We start from the raw sequence: 21,836 nt of genomic DNA, 5'->3' as shown, positions 1-21,836 counted from the left end.
TTTTGCTGAAAGCCATCAGTTTCTGCCCTGTCAGCATATCTGTCAAAACAGAAAATATATTGCAAACACTTCCTTCTTCCCTCAATGTTCTCCCACACTCCTAACCGCAAGTGGTTCATGGTAGAGCACACCTAAATGGGCTTATACCACACATCGCTAGTCTTAGCGCATACACCAACATAAATGAGTGTTAGCAGCTTATGCAATCCATAGTGGATCCATCCAGTGGAGCAGCATCTAACCTCGCCCAATATTTACATAACTCAAAAGTTTATGGCTAGTGATTAGCAATGGGAACCTGATTCTTCCCCCTCAGGATCCAGGACACCTAGACCAACTGTAATCACTTCCACCCTGGAATTGAAACTTTTGGCTCTGCATTTGAGTGGTTTTATCACTTGTAAGAATTGTGTTTGCTTTAAAAAGTGGTACCAGAAGTCCACAGCTTCCAATCTCTAAGCTCTTCAAAAACAGTTAAAATTCCCCAGCTTTGACGTAGGATCGCCATGTACAGTAGGATTCTGAATTTGCTCTTTAAACTTGTGTGCTTCAAGCATTTTCACATTAATTTAAAATGGATTAACATTGCTTGATGTACAGCATTGAATGATAATCAAGCAGAGGTGGAATTTCTCAGTTTTCAACAGGATAAAGTACAGTATCCATGAATAAAGAGCCAAAATGAGAAAAAGGGACCAGAAACACTTCAGCCATTCAGCTTAAAGTAATGAAAGCTTCAATTACTGTCCATCAAGAGGATGAACCAGTTGCAAGGGTTTTACTGACTCTCCAGAGAGATAGTCAGTTGTATTTAAAAGCCTGAAAAAGATAATCAGCAGGCACACTACAGAATCCATCAGTTAAATTTAAAAAAAAATTCAATATCAGGCCATGAGCAAACTCTGACTAGTTGTTATCATATTAATACAGTGACCACACAGTCCATATCACTGATGTTGTCAACTGCCTTGGTTAACAAAGTGTCAGTCTTTAATGACCAGTTAGTGTCTAGCACTGAAAAGTGGTGCATCAGCCTGCATGTACATATGTTAGTGCATAGAAAGTAAAATCCCAGATCTCGCTGAATGGGTATTGCTACAGGCATCTCATGCTAATCAGCATATTGTACAATCAACTGGATTTTATCTAATCTGCAATTACCAAAATAGATGATATTCTATACACCAAAGCTCTGCACCAATAAGTATTAGAATTCTGGTAGCAGTCATCAGCAATAAGATGTAGTCAATCAACAACGGCCCAGATTTTGCAGTCAGTGGCAAGAGACATTCACAAAGACCTCTCTGGCAAGGATTTCACATTTAAAGTTTATTTATTACTGTCACAAGCGGGCTTACTTTAACACGGCAATGAAGTTACTGTGAAAATCCCCTAGTCGCCACACTCCAGCGCCTGTTCAGATACACAGGTCAAATGCACCGATCCAGTACGTCTTTTGAGGAAACCCACTTAGACAAGGGGAAAATATGCAGACTCCGAACAAACAATAACCCAAGCCAGGAAATGAACCCAGGTTCCTGGCGCTGAGGCAGCAGTGCTAACTACTTTTCCCATATCCTGGCTTCAACTCAAAAGGGCTCTCTGGTGGTCAACAATGAAGCTATCAACTCCACCAAGCAATCACATTGAATAATTCTCTGACAGGCAGCAAATCACAAAGTAAAAAGCACTGATTATCCTTAATAGGGTGACACAGTGGTACAGTATTCACACTGCTACCTCACAGCGCTGGGGACCCGGGTTAGGTCACTGTCCGTGTGGAGTTTGCACGTTCTTCCCGTGTCTGTGGGTTTCCTTCCACAATCTGAAAAACGTGCTGATTAGGTGCACTGACCTGAATAGGTGCCGGAGTGTGGCAACTAGAGGAATTTCACAGTAACCTCATTGCAGTATTAGTGTAAGCCTTACTTGTGACTAATAAATAAACGTAACTTTACTCATTTACAGCAAGTGAAATAGAACTCAAACATACTACAGGAGATGAAGGTAGAAGCTGAAATATCATATAAAAATCTTTAAAAATTATTTTTAAAATTCAGTTTTTTTCTCCATGATGGAGAAATGTGTCATTCCATAAACATAAAATTAACTTTTCAGGGCCAAAGATGTTTATCAATAATTATGATCATAGCATGCTGTTACAAACCCAGTTACTCCTGATTGAACAAGGTGCAAACTTGATCATGGGTTTGTACAATGAACAAATCTTCCTCTGGTGAAAACGGTAGACTGTTTTAAAAAACAACCAAGTCTCCCAAGGCTAGTGAGCTTTTGCACGTGTTTCTGCAACGTTTATCTCACGCAGGCTCATATGTATCGGAATTACACTCTCAAGTTATCTAGAACAGCAGGTAGGAACAGTCTAACTTAGCCTTCCTGTTGAGCTGAAGGAACAAAAACCTACATGGGACAAATTTGGCCCAGATTTTGCTTTCAGAGGGGAACAAACATTACTCACCATTCATCACGCTTAGAACTGCCCAAAGGCTTTTTGTGGGCTTGTGACAATTAACATACTATCCGATACAGCACAGCATCTGTACAAGGAATCTGGAATATATGTGACAACAATCTACCTCCTCATCAAATTAGACTAAAGCATTACAGAACATAAACCAGGATATTAATCCCTTAATTTTATACTGAAGGAAAGATTTTGAGAGTGCTGAGAGACACAAATTAAAAACATTTTTAAATTTCCAATAAGAATTATGATCTGAAGGATTAGACTTTCCACTTGTAAAATTAAATTTTCAGTGCTAGAAATACTATTTGGTGTCAATTGAGGTTTTATCGTGCTGTTAAAATTTCACATATATTTGAATGGATGAGTTGTTACTGTATGTGATCTGTTTAATAGCTAACTACAGCAACTTCAGGTCCTTCATGCACATGAATGCCAGGTCCCTCAGTAAGGTTCTGGCGTAGAGAAACCCAAAAAGCAAGAAAAGTGGAAAGCAACTCCCCAATTCCTGCATTTAACTGTTTGTCAGAAATTGCCATACAATTTTCTCACGAATAACAATGAGCGCCAAAAACCTAAGCATTATTCCTACTTCAAAATATTGGCCAATAGCTTTCACATTGGAACAATGGTTAGCACTGCTGCCTCACCGCGCCAGGGACCTGAGATCAATTCCAGCCTTGGGTGACTGTGTGGAGTTTGCACATTCTCCTCGTGCCTGCATGGGTTTCCTCCAGACGCTCCGATTTCCTCACACACTCCAAAGATGTGCGGATTAGGGGGATTGGCCATGCTAAATTGCTCCTTAGTGTCAGGGGGATTAGCAGAGTAAATAAGTGGGGTTATGGGGACAAAACCTGGGTAGAATCATCGTCAGTGTAGGCTTGATAGACTGAATGGCCTCCTTCTGCACTGTAAGAATCTTATGATTTTAAGTGCAACTTAGACGTTACGAGTTTGACAACTATTCCAAGAGGACCTACCTCAGGGAACACCTAACTATCAGCAAAACAAATTCCTCTGTCTTCAATAAGCTAGTATTGTTTTTATTTAAAATGAATTAAGTTAACATTTCAAATCAGCTATTCTGCAACCAACGTAATAGTTTCAGTAACGCCGAGACTCAATACAGACATTTAATCCAGAAAAATATTTCAGGCCTTACAACACCGAGTGGGTGATACTTCTCTGGATAGACTGCACTACATCAGTAATTACCCAGATGAACAATCACATTGCCTCTCATTCAGTCAGAAATCTGTTGTATTATAATCAGGGGAGCAGAAAAAGCATGTGGCACTGTTGTAAAATGTCACACATTATCGCTGAAGCATCCAGCCTGAAGATGCAATGGTTAGATATTTCAGCTCAGGTATCAGTGAATGGTTCTATCACTGAATGCTCTGTTTTCCCAGGGCAGTGAAGAACGGTCTTTTTTTTTGCAGGGATCAAAAATTCGCAGCACAACATTTCCACCTTTCCACTGATTTCCTTTGTGCTATACTACCTACATCTTCAAGTTAAAAATACGTGAAGGAACAATCTGCAATTTAATTGTGCTGTCTCTCTAAAATATTGACATTACTTCTTAGATTCCTTTAAGAAAATCCACTAATCAAAATGTAATTCCAAACATTAAACAGGAAATTAGTAGCCAAAGTGATTCTTGTTCACCAATTAAACTAGTGGTAGCTTTCCAGCACTGCATCAAAAATAGTTCCTATTTGCTTCTATAAAGTTTCTCCAAAATGCCACTAAATTAATACATCTTCCTTTTAGATGGAATTCTCCTGGCAAAAGTAGGCATCTGTATTTTTGATGTCAATAAGTATTTGATAAATGAACATGACTAAGACTTGTTTAGCATTAGCAAGTGTGAAGAAGTTAGAGAATTTAAAAAGTTAAGCAGGTACTCTACCAATACATTTCAAGTCTCACTTAAAAATCCTAGAATTTTTAAAATGGATAATTTTAACTGATGGGCACAACAGTCCAAAAACAAAAATAGACACATGAAGGTAGAACACATACTTCCGACACGCTGTGTTAACAATATTACAATAACACAGCTCTTCTCTGAGGCGTTTCCGTGACTGGATGATGCTCGATAACTACAAAGCTGAAAAAAGGTTCTTTTTATTGAGACCTTCTTTCTCAGAAGCAGTTTTGGGCCATTCCACATCCAAGAACCTGCTGCTGTGAAAACTGCTCACATTTTGACAGATGTGACAAATCCAATGATAGCATTTGAGACAACCACAACATTCTAAAACAATTTACAGCATTCAACGCCAAATAACCTACAATATTCTGAAGCAATTTCACCCTATATCCCACGGTTAACCAATCCTTTGGAATTTCTAGGATCTGGATCTGAATCTTGGCTAAAACCTAATCTGTTCTTCCTTAGACTATACCCTGTGCAGCATGTTTCACTAAAAATCTGTTCCTTTCTATTGTTAACAAACTAGTAGACAAACAAGAACATTATTCCCACCCACCTTCACCAGCAGAAGTAATATTATTGAAAACAGTTATTCACCACCTACCAATGGAACAAACAAGCTAAAGTTTCAAAAATAGATTTATCATTAGAAGCACTTTGATTTTATAACATCTGTTGATTTGACTATCTTGGCTTTTGATTTTATGGCCACATGACACTGGAGTTGTGATGCCTAGGCAGCCAAATAATAAGAAACACGATAAGACATATGCTACTAGAATAAGGGCTTTAAAAGCATTCTTCCAAAGAGCAAAGTAGAACATTAAAACAATGCACCCCAAAATGGAAAAACAATGTTGAAGACAGAAGGCGGGGGGAGATGGAAAGGTGAACAGTTTAGTAATTACAAGAGGCCTAAAATGATTTATCTTCAGGTAAGCCAATGCCATAAAAGGGAAATACACCAAAATGTTTTGTGGAGCAATTGCTTTCCGCGAGCAAATGTTTTGTGTAAATTTTCCAAAATAGCATCCAAATTTCATATCAAACACTTCAAAGTTCAAAAACACCCCATCAAATCAAACAAACAGAAGACTATTTTAGACCAAGCTAGCCTCAACTATGATGCAACATCACCAGAATTGCTTTTTTATTCTTCCAGGTGTGACAACATAGCCAACAAAACTAACATTTACTGACCATTCCTCAGTAGTGAGCACTTTCTTGAACTGTTACAGACCTTGTGGCATACACCAACAATGCTATTAAAAAGTGAGTTCTAAGATGCTGATATATCCTGTAAATGGTACATATTCTTGTCACAGTGGGCCAGTGCTGGAGAGAGTGAATGTTTGAGGTGGCAGATGGAGTGCCAATCAGTGGGCTGCATCACAAGAATAATTACAGCAAAAGGAAGCCATTGTTCCTATCAACAAACCAACTTGGTCCAACTCATTTATTCTTTCATTGTTGCCCCACAACTTTATTCAATTCTCGTACAGCCATAGCTGAATCTATCTCCTCCACGCTCTCAGGCTCTCCACATTCCAGATTCTCACCACTCACCGTGCAAAAAGAGCATGCCATTTACCTCATATTGGTGTCCTCTAAATCTCAACCCTTCCATCAATTGGAATAGTGTTTTCTACTCTATCTCAATGATGACATGTTTCTGAAGGGTTGGTTGAACTGTGCTCATCCAGGAAAGTACATTGCATTCTATCACACTCCTGACTTGTGCCTTGTAGAGAATGGAAAGGCTTTGAAGGATCAGCATATGAGTCACTAACTGTAGAAAACCCAGTCTCAAGCCAATTCTTGTAGCCATAGTATTCATATGGCTGGTGAGCTTAAGTTTCTGGTCAATAACATCCCCAGGACATTGGCAATAGAAAATTCAGCAAATGGTAATGACACCGATCAAGAGGAAGTGGTTAGGCTCTCTGTTGTTAGAAATACGTATAACTTGCACTTATATGGCATATAATATTATACATCACTTAACACAAGCCTGAATGCTGTCTAAGTTTTGCTGCATAGGGGCGTGGACTGCTTCATTATCTAAGGAGTTGCAAAACCGAACACTGCAATCATCAGCGAATGTCCCCATTTCTGACCATATTACGGAAGGAAGTTCATTGTTGAAACAGCTGAAGAAGATGATTGTTCTTAAGTGCGGCGATTGTCCCTTGCAAGAATTATTACACTCAGGCAGCGCTCCAAGAATCACTTGCAGCAGTGTCCTGTCCTGGAGCTGAGATCATTAGCCTCCAACAACCAGAACTATCTTACTTTGCGCTAGGTACACCTCCAACCAAATTAGACTACCACCACCGCCCCCCCCCCCGCCTCCAATTTCTATTAGCTTGAGTTTTACTGGGACTTCTTGATGTCAAAGGTGTCACCCAACCTCTTGAACTGAGCTCATTTTACATGTTTGTACCAAGGTTGAATTGGGAATTGGAGCAGAATTGTCCTGACAGAACCCAAACTGAACACTAGTATGGTGTTGAGTGTGCTGTCGTTGACACCCTTCATCAATTTGCTGACGATCAAGTCAACTAATGGGATGGTAATTTGTCAGACTGGATTTGTCCTTTTTGTGACAAGAAATAACTGGGCAATTTCCATTGTGGCTAACTGTCCAATAGCTATACTGGACAGTTAAGTTAGCAGCACGAGTTCCAGAGCACACCATCAGCGCTACATTCTCGACCATGTCATGGCCAATAGCCTTCCAAAACCAGTACAATCACCCATTTCTTCATATCACATGGAAAGAATCAAATTAACTAAAGTCTGGCACCCGTGGGAATATCAAGGGGAGGGCAAGTTGGATCATCCACTTGGTATTACACAGGCTAAAGATGGTGGCAAATGCTTCTGTCCCAGTAAAACCTTCCTTTGTACTGAAATACTGGAATTCCCATCATTGAGGATGGAGATGCACATGGAGCCTTAAACTCCCGTTAGTTTTTTTAATTGTCTAGCACCATTCATGAATGGATTTGGTAGGACTGCAGAGCTTTGAGCTGATACACATGGTGCTGCTTCTGGCCTTTGCTCCGTGGTTGGTGCTCTGTCTTGATGGCAAGGTTAGAGACAGAAATGCTCAATTCTTCCCTCTACCCCATCTTAAACAGTGTACTTCTCACTTTGTAACTGTGCTCATGAGTTCTAGATTTCCCTCACAAGGAGAAACACCCTCTCAATACTATCATGAACAGCTCAATATGTATGACAAGTAGACTGAAAATGAGGTGAGGTAGATTTTTCTCCTCTTGTTGGTTCTCCCATACTTGCCACAAGGCTAAATTTATCAGAAATCATCCTTCATGAGCTGGTTAGTAGCGGCACTACTGATAAGCGCTGAACTCCTCTTCCCAGAATACGACTTGTGGCATTGCTGCCCTCACCACTTCTTACAAGTGGCACTGAAAATAGGAGACTACTGATTAAACTGCTCAGTGAGGCCAGTTTCTAGTAATCATCAGCCCTTGCATGACTAGAGGCCATGAAAGTTCATAGGGTCTAAAATCAGGCTGAAGATGCCCAGGGTCAGTGCTTCCTTACTACATATTTCTGTGCTGCTACTTTGCTGCTGGTGGGACAAGGTGCACCCAGGTGATGAAAGATGCTGGGACTTTGGCTGAAAGTATGAATCTGCTGTTGCTAGTCTGAGAGACAGCTTTCCTGATTTTTGCACAAGATTGCAGATGTTAGTAAGGAGGCCTTTGCAGAGTGGATCTGGCTATTTGTGCATTTGTCACATCCAGCATCTGTGTCAATGACGGTTTTATTCTTATTAAATCATATTGCGGCAAATAAAAGCTTTTTTTATGAGAATGTTGATGAGTGATTTAACCTTCCTCTATAATGTCAGAATCACCCAACAGCCTTCAAACCTGCTGCCAACCCTCTCATCCTTTTACCCTGGATATCTATCCTCTTCAATTTACTTGACACAGTCATTGCAAAGGTCAGGCATTCATTGGTGCACCTTTTATTGCCTCAATGATCTTCTTCAACTACCAAGATGAATGTATCAACAATCAACATATACAGAAGTGACATGGCGTGCTATGGTTTAGCCATTATACATATGAAGTGTCAAATTAGGAGTAGACCATTCAGCCGTTTAAGCCTGCCCCACCATTCAATAACATCATTGCTGACCTTATTATGGCCTCAACTCCACATTCTGCCTCCTCCTGGTAACCCATGACTCCCTGTTGCCAAGAATCTAAATCAGTCTCAAAAATATTCACTGATCCTGCCTCTCAGGGAGTGTTCCAAAGATTCATGACCCTCAGACAAAAAAATTGTGTTCCCTAATTCCAGTCTGTCCCACAAGAGGAAACACCACTTCAACAACCCCCATCAAGTACCCTCAGGATCTTGTATGTTTCACTAAGCTCACCTCTTAAGCTCAAATGGATGCAGGCCCAGCCTATCAAAAGTTTCACAAGATAACCATCCTGGTATCAATCCAGGTGAATCTTTTTTTTTTAAACTGCTTCTAATGCATGTGCTTCCTTAAATAAGGCAACCAAAACTGTACACAGTACCCGATTTGTCGTCTCACCAATGCAAACATCCCTACTTTTATAATCCATTCCCCCTACAATAAATTACACATTCCACGTGTCTTCTGAATGACTTGGTCTTTTCCGAACTGGCTTTTCTCATGTACCTTCGAGTTCACAATCTCTCTCTACTTAAATAATGAGGCTTTTTAATTCCTCCTGCCAAAGTGGACAAGATCACCTTTTCCTACATTATACTCCATCTGCCAATTATTTGTCTACTCACTTCACCTTTCTACGGCCCTTTGCAAACTCATGCCCTCTTCACAACTTGCTTTCCTGGCTATGCGTGTCATCAGCAAATTTAGCAACCATGCGCCCCCTCCCTTCAAAGTTATTCAGCGCTGCTCCCGGTGGCACTCTATTCAGCACATCTTACCAACCCAAAAAAGGCCCAATTATCCATACTGCATGTTTCCTGTTAGCTGACTGAATACCATTATACAACTGAATAACACCAACTGAATGCATAATCTGTATCCTAAAAAGGAGTTTTTTGTGACATTTAATTAAGCAGGTTTGGATTTATGCAATATTCCAGTAGTTTTGTTCAATACATTAGCCAGTGATCAACCATGGAAATCCAAATACGGCACATTGCACTTCCAATTATGAACTGAAATACAAATAATAAACATCATCATTGGGCATACAATATCAATAATTATTCTCATAACATGCACATTTTCATGTTTTTGCGCATTGGTTGGCAAAGTGCTAAATTGAAAAGTAAAATCTACCTCTTTTTTTGATTACTGAATGTTTTATTTTATGGTTCGTACCATATGTTTGTATAAGAATACACAAGTACATTTATCTGCATTGTAAGTGTTCATATATTGTAAGAAAATCATGCTCTGCACAATCATGTATTTAAATGATAATCTTTAATACATGTCTATATAAATTTAAACGTTATAAAATGTAGACTTTAAGTGAATCTTTGCAATCTTGGCTTGCATGTTTTTTAGTCTTTCACAGGACATGGGTGTCAATGGCTAGGTCAGCATTTTGTTACCCATCTTAAAATGCTTGCAGCCTTGTTCGTCCTGCAGTCTACATAGCATAAGTACACCCAGTGCTGTTAGGGAGGGAATTCTCGGATTTTGATCCAGTGACTTTGAAGGAACAGCAATATATTTCCAAGTCAGGATAGTGAGTGACTTGGTGGGGAACTTACAGGTAGTGGTGCTCCCACGTGCCTGCTGTCCTTGTCTTTCTAGATGGTAGAGGTTGTGGATTTGGAAGATGCCAGTGAAGAAGCCCTAGTCAGTTGTTGCAGTGCATCTTGTAGATGGTACACACCACTGCCACTATGTCTCCATGGTAGAGGGAGTGGATCTTTAAGCTGGTGAGTGAGGTGCCAAACAGACTTGTGTTTTGGATAGCGTCCACCTTCTTGACTGTTAATGGAGCTGCACTCATCCAGGCAAATGAAGAGTATTCTATCCCACTCTTGATTTGTGCCTTGTAGATGGTGGACAGGCTTTGGAGAATCAGGTGGCGAGTTACTTGCTCCACGATTGCCAGTCTCCGATTTGCCCTTGTAACCACATTATTTATATGGATAGCCCAGTTCAGTTTTTGGGTCAATGGTAACCCCCAGTGGGGGATTCAGTGATGCTAATGATCATGGTAATGATTGGAAATGATCACTGCCTGGTACTTAAGCGACTGCTACTTGCATACTTGACTGCCTGAAACTGATCAATTCCAGTTAGAACCAGTACAAATCGATAAGATGTGTGGATGTGAGAGAATGTTCTCATTTAGGAATATATTGGATTAAAAGCCAACATCAGATATTCACAGCCAATTAAAAATCAATTGCATGCCCTGGGAACTGCTCAATTGGTTCAAGTAGTTTGTGAAGGAGAAGACTATTTAACTGTTTAAGAAAGGAGGTCAAATTCTTTCGATTAAAGAGAACATTGTTCCAAAAGGTTCTACTCAGGATCTGAAAAGTATAAGAAGCTGAAAAGGGGACAGAAATCCAAAGACACAGCAAGTATTTATCTGGGAAGATGGCAATTTAGTGTTAATGACACTAGACTAATAATCCAGAGAGCCAGGCTAATCTTCTGGAGACATGGGTTCAATCCCACCACAAAAGCTAGTGGACTTCAAATTTATTTAATAAATGTGTGGTTGAAAACTAATCATTGTTATAGTGATCAAAAGAAACCACTGTAGATGGTCATAAAAATCCTACTGGTTCACAAATGTCCCTCACGGAAGGAAATGTAGCCATCCTTATCTGATCTGATCTACATCTGATTCAAGGTCCACAGAAATGTGGTTGACTCTTAATTGTCCTCTGAAATGGCCCAGCAAGCCACTCAGTTGGTACCTAATCACTACTAAGTCTAAAAGGAACAAAACTAGACAGACCACCATCCAGCATCTACTTGGGACCATTTCTTATGAGGGAGAATCCAACCAGATCAGAACGCCAATGAATGCTTTGACAAAGGGTCATCTGGACTAGCTCTTTTCTCTCCTTACAGATGCTGCCAAACCTGCTGAGATTTTCCAGCATTTTCTCTTTTGATTTCAGATTCCAGCATCCGTAGTGATTTGCTTTTGTCCAATGAATGTACGTTCTCACGGCAGGAACTGATCTAAGAGATTCTGGTTCATGCAGGGATGCGAATCATTACTTCACAAGATTCCAGCATAATTGTTAGACAGTGTTAGTTATAGCTTAGTTTACTAAGTCTCCAGTTTGGGAGCCAAAAGAGAAAATGCTGGAGAATAGCAGCAGATCTGGCAGCATCTGTAAGGAGAGAATGGAGATGAAGTTGGGTCCAGATGATCATTTGTCAAAGTATTTTGTCTCCAATTTGGGAGTCTTGCTGTCAACTTATTTATCACGTCTGAATTGCCCACAGCATATGCAGCTAAACCGTTGTTGTTGCAGCCAAATCCATGGCTAGTCAATAACTTATCATAAGCAACACTGACATACAGGAGTAATAGAAGAGAAAATATATCCCACAAGCAAAGCTTAATTTAGTCAAGTTCTCAAATATAGTTCTAACTATTTAACCACAACCTCGATCCAAGGGACCTCCACCTCCCACTCACACAACATGATACTAAACTGAGAATTTTACAGTGGGTATACTCTCTCTAAATACGCAATATCTAGAGAAAGTGTTAGCATGCATTTTTGGGGTGGGACTTAGACAGGACATGTCCTTTTTTCGTCTTGCTCTGCCACATTTTGTGCAGCTCACATCCAACCTTTGCTGCTCTGTGGCGCCTTGTCACCTGAAAAGTGGTAGCTTGGTGTTGGACAGGTGATCTTGCAGGAAAATGATTCCCTAATTTAAGGATATGGAGTTTTAACCAGCTGCATCGCATTCTCATTTTATATATAGGAAGAGGTAATTGCTGCTTTGAGACAAAGTTGTAGCCAGTGCATTGGACTTTGCTGAACAATTAAAGAAAACTAAGATCTCAAGTAAAGATTTCCATTGCTCATGATGTCAAAGAAACAGCTTACAAGATCTACAGATTTTTTTAAACTCCTCAAAGAGAATGAAGTAGCACAAGAAAATGGGAGTTGAATGTAGACACAACTTCCATTCCAATTTGTTTTAGACATTAAACACAAAAGACAAAGCTGAGAAATGTTGGCATTCTATAGCAATTACTCATCAAGTTGCTGCCCAAGGCAGAAATAATTATGGGCATTTGCTGCAGGAAACTTAATCATCAATACTGAGTTCAGAAATGAGAATAAATGGGAAAGGGGAATGGAGACAGGTACAAGAGAAGGAAGCCTCCCTATGAAGTAACTGAAAAGGAGATGCGCTTATTCACTAAACCTGATGGAACGTGTATAGCAAATGCACCTTCAAAAAAAAAAGCACCCCCAATCATAACCTGCCATAAAATATGAAGGAAATATAATTTTACCATAACATGTTGTTAAAGAACAGAAGAAACGCTGCAGTGTTGAGCATTAATAAGAATGGTATCAGTGCATATCTTGTGGGACGCCCCTAAGCACAACCTCCACTGCCACCATTCAGTTCCATCATTCAAATTCAAGCATAATCAACATTAAAAAGAGCCAGCATATAGAAATACACTTAAATGAATACCATACGAAAATTTCATACAACCTGCAGCACTCCACACTGAAATCCCAGTTACAAAATGGTGCTATAATGGGATACAAATCATCCTCACAGGCAAAAATACCAATTAGGAACTAAAGCAGGCATTAAAAGCAAATTTCCCTGCATTATGAAGTGTTAATTTAAATGACTGTTTGGAAATTTAACACTATTGTAGCCACTGACTTGCCAATGGTTTTCATTCTGAATAAAAACTTTAATGAAGACAAATCATCTTTAAAACTAGCTTTGAAATGCAAGATGTCTCCAGTGCATACAGGGCAATGCCCATGTTTGTAAATTTAGTGTCCACTATCGTACCGCAGGCCTGATAATGCAATCAGAAAAAAGAAAAATTACCAGTGTAAACATGGAAATCATGTACGTCAGTAACCAGCATTTCCAAAAAGTACTTTGCCTCCATCTACTGGCAGAACATTTTATTATGGTAGTGGATACATTTAATCCAGATTTAGAAACATATTATTGAAAATAACACTCAAATGAATGTTTTATTCAATTCCTACTTCAGCATCACGGGGGTAGATTTTGCTAGTTTTCATTTACATATAGCATTAGATGTTTGTTAGTGAAACAGCAAGAAAAAGTGAATCCAAGCAGGAATGAATCGTGAGCTGGAGCAATATTCTTCACTGGATGAGAAAGCAGCAATTCCACACTATTATTCAAGGGGGGGCGATCCCAAACTGAGGTGGTGGGGGGAGAGACGACAGGGCAGTTCAATTTTACTATTGAAAAAGAGACAAGCACAGAGATACTTCCTTTTCATGTCGAATTCAAGTACAAGGTTACGAGATTTGCTTAACAGGCAGACTGACCTTTTAAATAAAATTTACATATTATTCTATTTGTGTGCTCTACAACTCTCTGGGCTGTCAACCATGCAGGGAAGAGAAAGATGATCACAAAAAGCTTTAAACTGTTGTTGAAACATTAGAGGAAAATGAAAAATTACTCTCTTTTTTCCAGTGTGTTACGTAATGACACAGGACTTAGGCCATTTGGTCTTTTAAGCTTGCTCCAGCATTCAATAACATTGTGGCCAATCTGATTGTGGTCTCAACCCAACTTTCCAGTCTGCCCCCATATCCTCAATTTTCTTGCAGCTCAAAAATCTATCTAAGCCACTCCTGAATAAAGTCAGTGACTCTCTCTGGGGATGAGAATTCTACATATTAATGAATCTTAAAGAAAAATATTCTACTCACCTTAATCTTAAAATTCTTAAACTGTGTTCCTAGGTTCTCGACTCTGAAGCAATCCTCCCAGTATCCACACTATACAATTTCCTCACTTTCTTGAATGTTTCAGTAGATTACCTCTCATTCTTCTAAACTCCACTGATATAGGCTCAACCTTTCTTCATAAAAAATAGTCCTACATCCCAGAAATGAGTTGAGTGAACCTTCTCGCAACTGCTTCAAATGCAATTATATATATCGTTTTCAAACAAGGAGACCAAAACTGTATACAGATGTGCATCACGAGGTCTCAACAAGGCCCTCCACAACTGGAATTAAAACTTCCCTACTTTTAATAATCCATTCTCCTGACAATAAATGCCAACATTTCGTTTCCCTTCCTTGTCTTTTGCTCATTCACTTTATCTAAATTGCAGACCCTTTATCTCAACTTGACAACTTATTTTCTGTCCTGGTGTACTCAACAAATTTAGCCAACATACACGTTCCTTTATCCGAGTCATTACTATAGATGATAGTATAGACTATTAATATAATTGAGGCTATTAACATAGTTGGTGCAACATGATAACACACATGCAGGTTACACGGATTGGCCACGCTAAATTGCTCCTCAGTCATTAAAATGGGTAGATTAGATGGATTAACCACAATAAACGTTGCAGTGATATGGAGGCGGCAGGGGGGCCTGGGTAAAATACATCAGTGTAGATTCGGTGGGATAAATGGCCTCTTATGCATATGTTGACAATCGTTAATGTTACCTGCCATTGGTCCTCACACAGGAATAATTCCAGAAGTACAGTTAGTGGGATACACTGAGCTTCAACCAAGGAAGGAATTAGAAATAGATAGGTAAGGCTATTTTAGGTTTTCTTACATTGTGTGTTGCAAAAGTAGGAGATGTTGTGGAGTGAGAGGGGTGATTGTATGTCACCCTGGCAGAAAGAAAGATAATTCAAGTTGAACTAGTTCAATGTCCTATGCAACTTTGGCACAAAGTCAAACATCACGTCATTGTCCCTTCCCCTCACTGTTTCTTCCTGTGCTTTTGATGTCACTCTCCCATTCAGATTGGTCATTAATCATTTAATCCTTTATGTTGTCTCTTTCTACTTGTATCTCATTCCAATATTTTCCCCAAGGATGCCCAACATGAGCTCCATTGCAGGCATGGCCATTCAATCTTCCTACCACAGCTTGTTACTGAACAAAAGCTACTCGACTGCTAACCATCCTCCTGGCAAGGCTAACAGCCTCAGGTTTCTGGCCAGATTCAGCTTTCAGCACTGACACACGCTCAATTAACCATTGCATCCCAGATGGGTAAATGACAAAAACCAGAATTCAATAACAACTTTCTGAAGACCACAGCACCTATTGTGTTTAAGTTTAAAAATTTTAAAGTTTAAATTTAAGTTAAAAATGATCCCAAATGTGGTTTGGTTTTCCAAATGAAACCAAATGTGGTTTGGTTTTCCCAGAATATGGTCTGAACCAAGCTCAGCTGCACATCTGGATGGAAAAAAAAAATCAAGTATTGTTTAAAATCAAAACTTCAAGCTTTCAGTCTATATGGGCATCAAACAGCCAGGTCCACTATTTGGACTCTTCAATTCAAAACCTGTGCCCACAAGGTAGCTGAAAGCATCAAGTTTTGGAAAGATGGTACCAGGGCTGTCAGAGGGCAGGGCAACCTACAGGGTATCTGCTTAACCAGTCAAATTTAAGGATTGGAAAATAAACACCAAAAGAAATTAAGGTAAATTAAAGAGGCTGAATTCAATATAAAATTAGATATAGAAAGTGAAATAAAGAAAAAGGGGTTTGGATTCAGGGAGCTGTAAAAAAAAAGGAGGAAAACAAAATAAATTTAAAATCACATTTTTAAAATCAGTATGAAAAATTCAAAACGTGAAGGAATGAAACTTCAAACTTCTAATAGTTAATGTTCAGTAGATTGACTGGCAATAATTATCATTTATTACATCACTTAAAAGTATACTTATGTTTATAATTACTAGCCCTAAACATGAAACATTTTTATATTTCTTGAAAATAAATATTTCTTAAAAAGAAAGCAGCAACTGATTATCATAAACACTTGGCACTTTCTGGAAGAGGTAGGCAATCTGTTCTGGCTGACTACTTGTCCAGCAAGGCTGCGCGTTCTGAACATTTGGCCTAACTATAAGGTTCATGGTGGGAGATATAGGAGGGATGTCCGAAGTAGACTGTTTACTCAGTGGTTGGGTGTGGAATGCACTGCCTGCTGCGATAGTGGAGTCAGACACTTTAGAAACTTTCAAGCGGTTATTGGATAGGCACATGGAACACACCAGCATAATAGGGAGTGGGACAGCTTGATCTTGGGTTCAGACATAGCTCGGCACAACAGAGGGCCAAATGGCCTATACTGTGCTGTACTGTTCTATGTTCTATATTTACTCTAGCCCCCAAACGGGGTTTAAAATTTCACAAAAGTTCACATGAAAGGCTGTCTCTTTAGGGAAGTGGATAACACAGGAGCAATTTCGATTTTGGGTGACGGCAGAAAATCGATAATATCAATTCAATTGCCTGTTACACACCTCTCCCAATTTCACTAACTTCAATGGATCCCATCTCTCAAAATACATTCTCGCGAGGAGGATTGTCAGAGAATACAGCAGGATATAAATCAGCTGGAGACCTGGGCCAAAAGATGGCAGGTGGAATTTAATCCAGACAAATTGGAGGGTGGCAAATGTTGTGCCTTTGTTTAAAAACGGCTGCAGGGAAAAGCCTGGGAATCACAGGCCAGTGAGCCTCACATTTGTAGTGGGTAAGTTGCTGGAAGGTATTTTCAGAGATGGTATTTACAGGCATTTAGAGATGCAAGGACTAATTAGGGACAGTCAGCATGGCTTTGTGAGTGGAAAATCACTTCTCACAAATTTGATTGAGTTTTTTGAAAGGGTAACCAAGAAAGTAGATGAGGGCAGTAAGTTGTTGTTGCCTACGTGAACTTCAGCAAGGCCTTTGACAAGGTACCGCATGATAGGTTGTTGCTATCTCACGGGATTCAGAGTGAGGTAGCTAAATGGATACAAAATTGGCTTGATGACAAGCCAGAGGGTGGTTGTACAGGGTTGTTTTCCTAACCGGAGACCAGCAGTGTGTCTCAGGAATCAGTGCTGGGTCACTGTTATTTGTCATTCCTATTAATGATTTGGATGAGAATATAGGGGGCATGGTTAGTAAGTTTGCAGATGACACCAAGATTGGTGGCATAATGGACAGTGAAGAAGGTTATCTTGGATTGCAACAGGATCTCGATCAATTGGGTCAGCGGGCTGACAAATGGCAGATGGAGTTTAGATAAATGTAAGGTGATGCATTTTGGTAGGCTGAATCAGGGCAGGACTTCTTCAGTTAATGGTAGGGCACTGGGGAGAGTTACAAAGAGATCTAGGGGTACAGGTGCATAGCTCCTCGAAAGTGGATCACAGGTGGACAGAATGGTGATGAAGGCATTCCAGCATGCTTGATTTCATTGGTCAGAACATTGAACACAGAGTTGGGATGTCTTGTTGAAGTTGTACAAGACATTGGCGAGGCCACACTTCGAATGCTGTGTACAGTTCTGGTCACCCTATTATAGAAAGGATATTATTTAAACTAGAAAGACTGCAGAAGAGATTTACTAGGATACTACGAGGACTTGATGATTGAGTTATAAGAGGAGACTGGATAGATTGGGAATTCTTTTCTGCAGTGTAGAAAGCTGAAGGGTGATCTTATAGAGGTCTATAAAATAATGAGAGGCATATATCAGCTTGATACTCAATATCTTTTCCCAAAGGTAGGGGAGGCAAAAACTAGAGTCTGTGAGAGGGGAGAGGGGAGAGCTACAAAAAGGTTCAGAGGGGCAATTATTCCCACACAGAGGGTGGTGAGTGTCTAGAACAAGCTGCCAAAGATAGTAGTCGAAGCGGGTCCAATTTTATCTTTTAAAAAGCGTTTAGACAGTTACGTGAGTAAGATGGGTGTAGAGGGATATGGGTCAAATGGGGGTAATTGGGACTAGCTTAGGGATTTAAAAAAGGCAGCATGGACAAGTTGGGCCGAAGGACCTGTTTCCATGCTGGAAACCTCTATGACCTTATGACTAAATGTGACGTGATGCGATTTGGAAGGTCTACTGTAGAAGTATACAGCAAATAAGAACCAGTAGTAGGAGGTCATCTGGCCCCTCGAGTCCGCTCTGCCATTCAATAAGATCACGGCTGTTTTTTTTTTGTGGACTCAGCTCCACTTACCTGCCCGTTCACCATGACCCTCAATTTCTTTACTGTTCAAAAATTTATCTACCCTCGCCTTAAAAACATTCAACGAGGTAGTCTCAATTGCTTCACTGGGCAGGGAATTCCACAATGCACAACCCTTTTTGTGAAGAAGTTCCTCCTCAACCCAGTTCAAAATCTGCTTCCCCTTATTTTAAGGCTATGCCCCCTAGTTCTTGTTTCACCCGACAGTGGAAACAAATTCCCTGCTTCTACCTTATCTGTTCCCTTCATGATCTCGTATGTTTCTGTAAGATTCATCTGAATTCCGATGAGTATAGCCCCAGTCTACTCAGTCTCTTCTCACGAGCCTCTTAACTCTGGAATCAACCTAGTGAATCTCCTTTGCACCGCCTGTATATCCTTTCTCAAGTAAGGCAACCAAAACTGCACACAGTACTCCAGGTGTGGCCTCACAGCACCTTATATAGCAGCAAAATAACCTATTTTTAAACTCCATCCCTCTGGCAATGAAGGACAAAATTCCATTTACCTTCTTAATTACCTGCTGCACCTGCAAACCAACTCCTTGAGATTCCTGCACAAGGATTCCCAGGTCCCTCTGCACAGCAGCATGCTGCAATTTTTTTACCATTTAAATAACAGTCCATTTTGCTGTTATTCCTACCAAAATGGATGACCTCACATTTACCAAATTGTACTCCATCAGCCAGATCCTTGCCCACTCACTTAGACTGTCTATACTCTGCAGACTTTCAGCGTCCTCTGCAGTCTTTGCTCTTCCACTCATCTTAGTATCATCTGCAAATTTTGACACACTACACATGGTCCCCAACTTCAAATCATCTATGTAAATTGCAAACAATTGTGGTCCCATCACTGAGTGCCAACCAGAAAAACATCCATTTACCCCCACTCTTCGCTTTCTGTTAGCTAACCAATCTTCTATCCATGCTAATACATTACCCATAATACTGTGTAACTTTATCTTACGTAGCAGTCTTCGGTGCAGCACCTTGTCAAATGCCTTCTGGAAATCCAGATGCACCACATCCACAGGTTCCCCATTGTCTCTTAGACCATTTAGAAATATCAGCATACAGATCTACAATTCTCTGAAGGTGACAACAAGTTAAGGACAAGGCGGCCAAGAAGGCGCATGGCATGCTGGCCTTCATCGGTCAGGGCACTGACTATAGGAATTGGAAAATCATGTCGCAACTGCATAAGACTTTGGTAATCCACGTTTGGAGTATTGTGCACAATTCTGGTTGCCACACGACCAGAAGGATGTTGATGCACTTAACAGGGTGCAGAAGAGATTTACCTGGTTTGGAGGATACGGACTATGAAGAAAGGTTGAACAAACCTGGATTCTTTTCATTGGAGCGTCGGAAGATGAGAGGGGTCAGGGTAAGGGTGGAGGGGACCTGATAGACGTTTACAAGACTATGCCAGGATTGGATAGAGTGGATAGTCAGAGTCTTTTTCCCAGGATTGAACAGTCAATTACGGGGGTGCACAGGTTGTAAGCGGATATCACTCTCACCTGAGATGCAAGGATTATGACTTCAAATCCCACTCCAGAAACCTGTGCACAAAATTCAAGGCTGACATTCTGGTGAATAATAAAGCAAGGATGCACTGTTCCAGGAATAATGTCTGGAGACTTTGCAATGAGACATTAAAAACTTAGGACCTGGCTGCTCCCTCAGTGGATGTAAAAAATCCCATGTCACTATTTCAAACAGAAGGGGAGTCTTGACTAATGTTACCATAGATCCTACAATGCAGAAGGAGCCTATTCAGCCCACCTAGTTTGCACCGACTGTCTGACAGAGTATCTTACCCAGGCCCTAGCCCAACAACCCCATGTATATATCCTACTAATGTCACTACACGTGTTGGGACACTGAGGCAAGAGAGCATGGTCAATCCACCTAACCTGCACATCTTTTGACCCTCTCAATCAACATTACCGAAACATATCATCTGGATGATTACTGCATTTCTCATTCCTCATTCATGAGAGCTTGCTTTGCACAAAACCGTCTGTTGCATCTCCTCCAACAGTAATGGTACTTCACAAGAACTTCATTGGTTTTAAAGTCCGGTGGGATATCCTGAGATCATGAAAGACACTGTATAAAATGCAAGTTTATTTTAATGCATGTTTTGTCTCTTCTAACAAACTTCATTTCCTCTTACCCGTTGTCCATATCCTCCTCATCCTTGCCTCTGATCATTATTTATATTTGTTTATATTTGAAATAACGTTTTTGCTGATTTCTTTAGCCCTGCCATTATTCCTCATATTGCCCAATTGGCAACGGGACTTTTTATTCAATAAAATATAATTGTTTTGCAGTCTCCCAGGTACATCACTGAATCTTGTTCTGTTTGCTCACTCTGTTCTCAACCCCTCAAAAGGCTTCTTTCCTGAAGTCAACAGTCTCCTCGATCTCAAATCTTCTTCTAAATTCTACCATGTCACTGGTAACTACTAGCTAGTAATTCATCATTTTGATCGACACTTGACCATTTCATAACACTTAAGCCTAACACAGCTCCACCTCCACTACATAGCTATATATATCATTTGAGTCACTGGTTATCAGAAACTGCTTGATTTGCCAGACATGCAGCAACAAAGAGCCAGTACAGGGAAAATCAGAATATGCTTATTCGAATCAAGCAAAGATTCAGAATTACCTTTCAATAGTACAGTATTTGATAAATTGGAAGTAAGATCAAAAAAGAGAATTGTTTTGTGCACCAAAAATACTGCAGGAGGAAAAAACAGAGGATCCTCAAAACAAACATCTCTTCAAAATAACAAACATCAGAAATATCCATTACAATTTTTCCTGAACTCAACCAAGGATTTAAATTTGTTGCAAAATTCAACTTGCCACATTTCAAAGGTCAGAGTACCTACTGTAATATCCATACAGCACGGTGTCTTCAATATTCTGCCTTGTGATGTTATCTGCTGCCCAATCCTAAGAAAAAAGCATTAAATGATGTTAGTGGGATCTATGTCTTTTGTTGAGTTAAAAGTAATGTTATTTATTAGTCGCAAGTAAGGTTTATGTTAATATGCAACGAAACTACTGCGAAATTCCCCTAGTCGCCACATTCTGGCACCTGTTCGGGTCAATGCTCCTGATCAGCACATCTTTCA

At 40.0% G+C, this 21,836-nt stretch overlaps 1 protein-coding gene across 1 annotated transcript in view; it reads right to left on the bottom strand.

Moving 5' to 3' along the window:
- lmbrd1 (LMBR1 domain containing 1) overlaps window positions 1-21,836 on the bottom strand; it is a 221,685-nt gene that overhangs the window by 159,684 nt on the left and 40,165 nt on the right. Inside the window, exon 3 of the mRNA XM_080191977.1 lies at window positions 21,591-21,654. Coding sequence (XP_080048103.1) covers window positions 21,591-21,654 — 64 coding nt within the window. The remainder of the gene's footprint in view (window positions 1-21,590; window positions 21,655-21,836) is intronic.

Source organism: Carcharhinus amblyrhynchos, chromosome 7 (assembly GCF_965287045.1).
Source record: "Carcharhinus amblyrhynchos chromosome 7, sCarAmb.v2.hapA, whole genome shotgun sequence".
In the NCBI taxonomy this organism is placed as follows: Eukaryota; Metazoa; Chordata; class Chondrichthyes; order Carcharhiniformes; family Carcharhinidae; genus Carcharhinus; species Carcharhinus amblyrhynchos.
The sequence above is the reverse complement of the archived record's forward strand: the minus strand, read 5'-3'. Positions and strand labels throughout refer to the sequence as shown.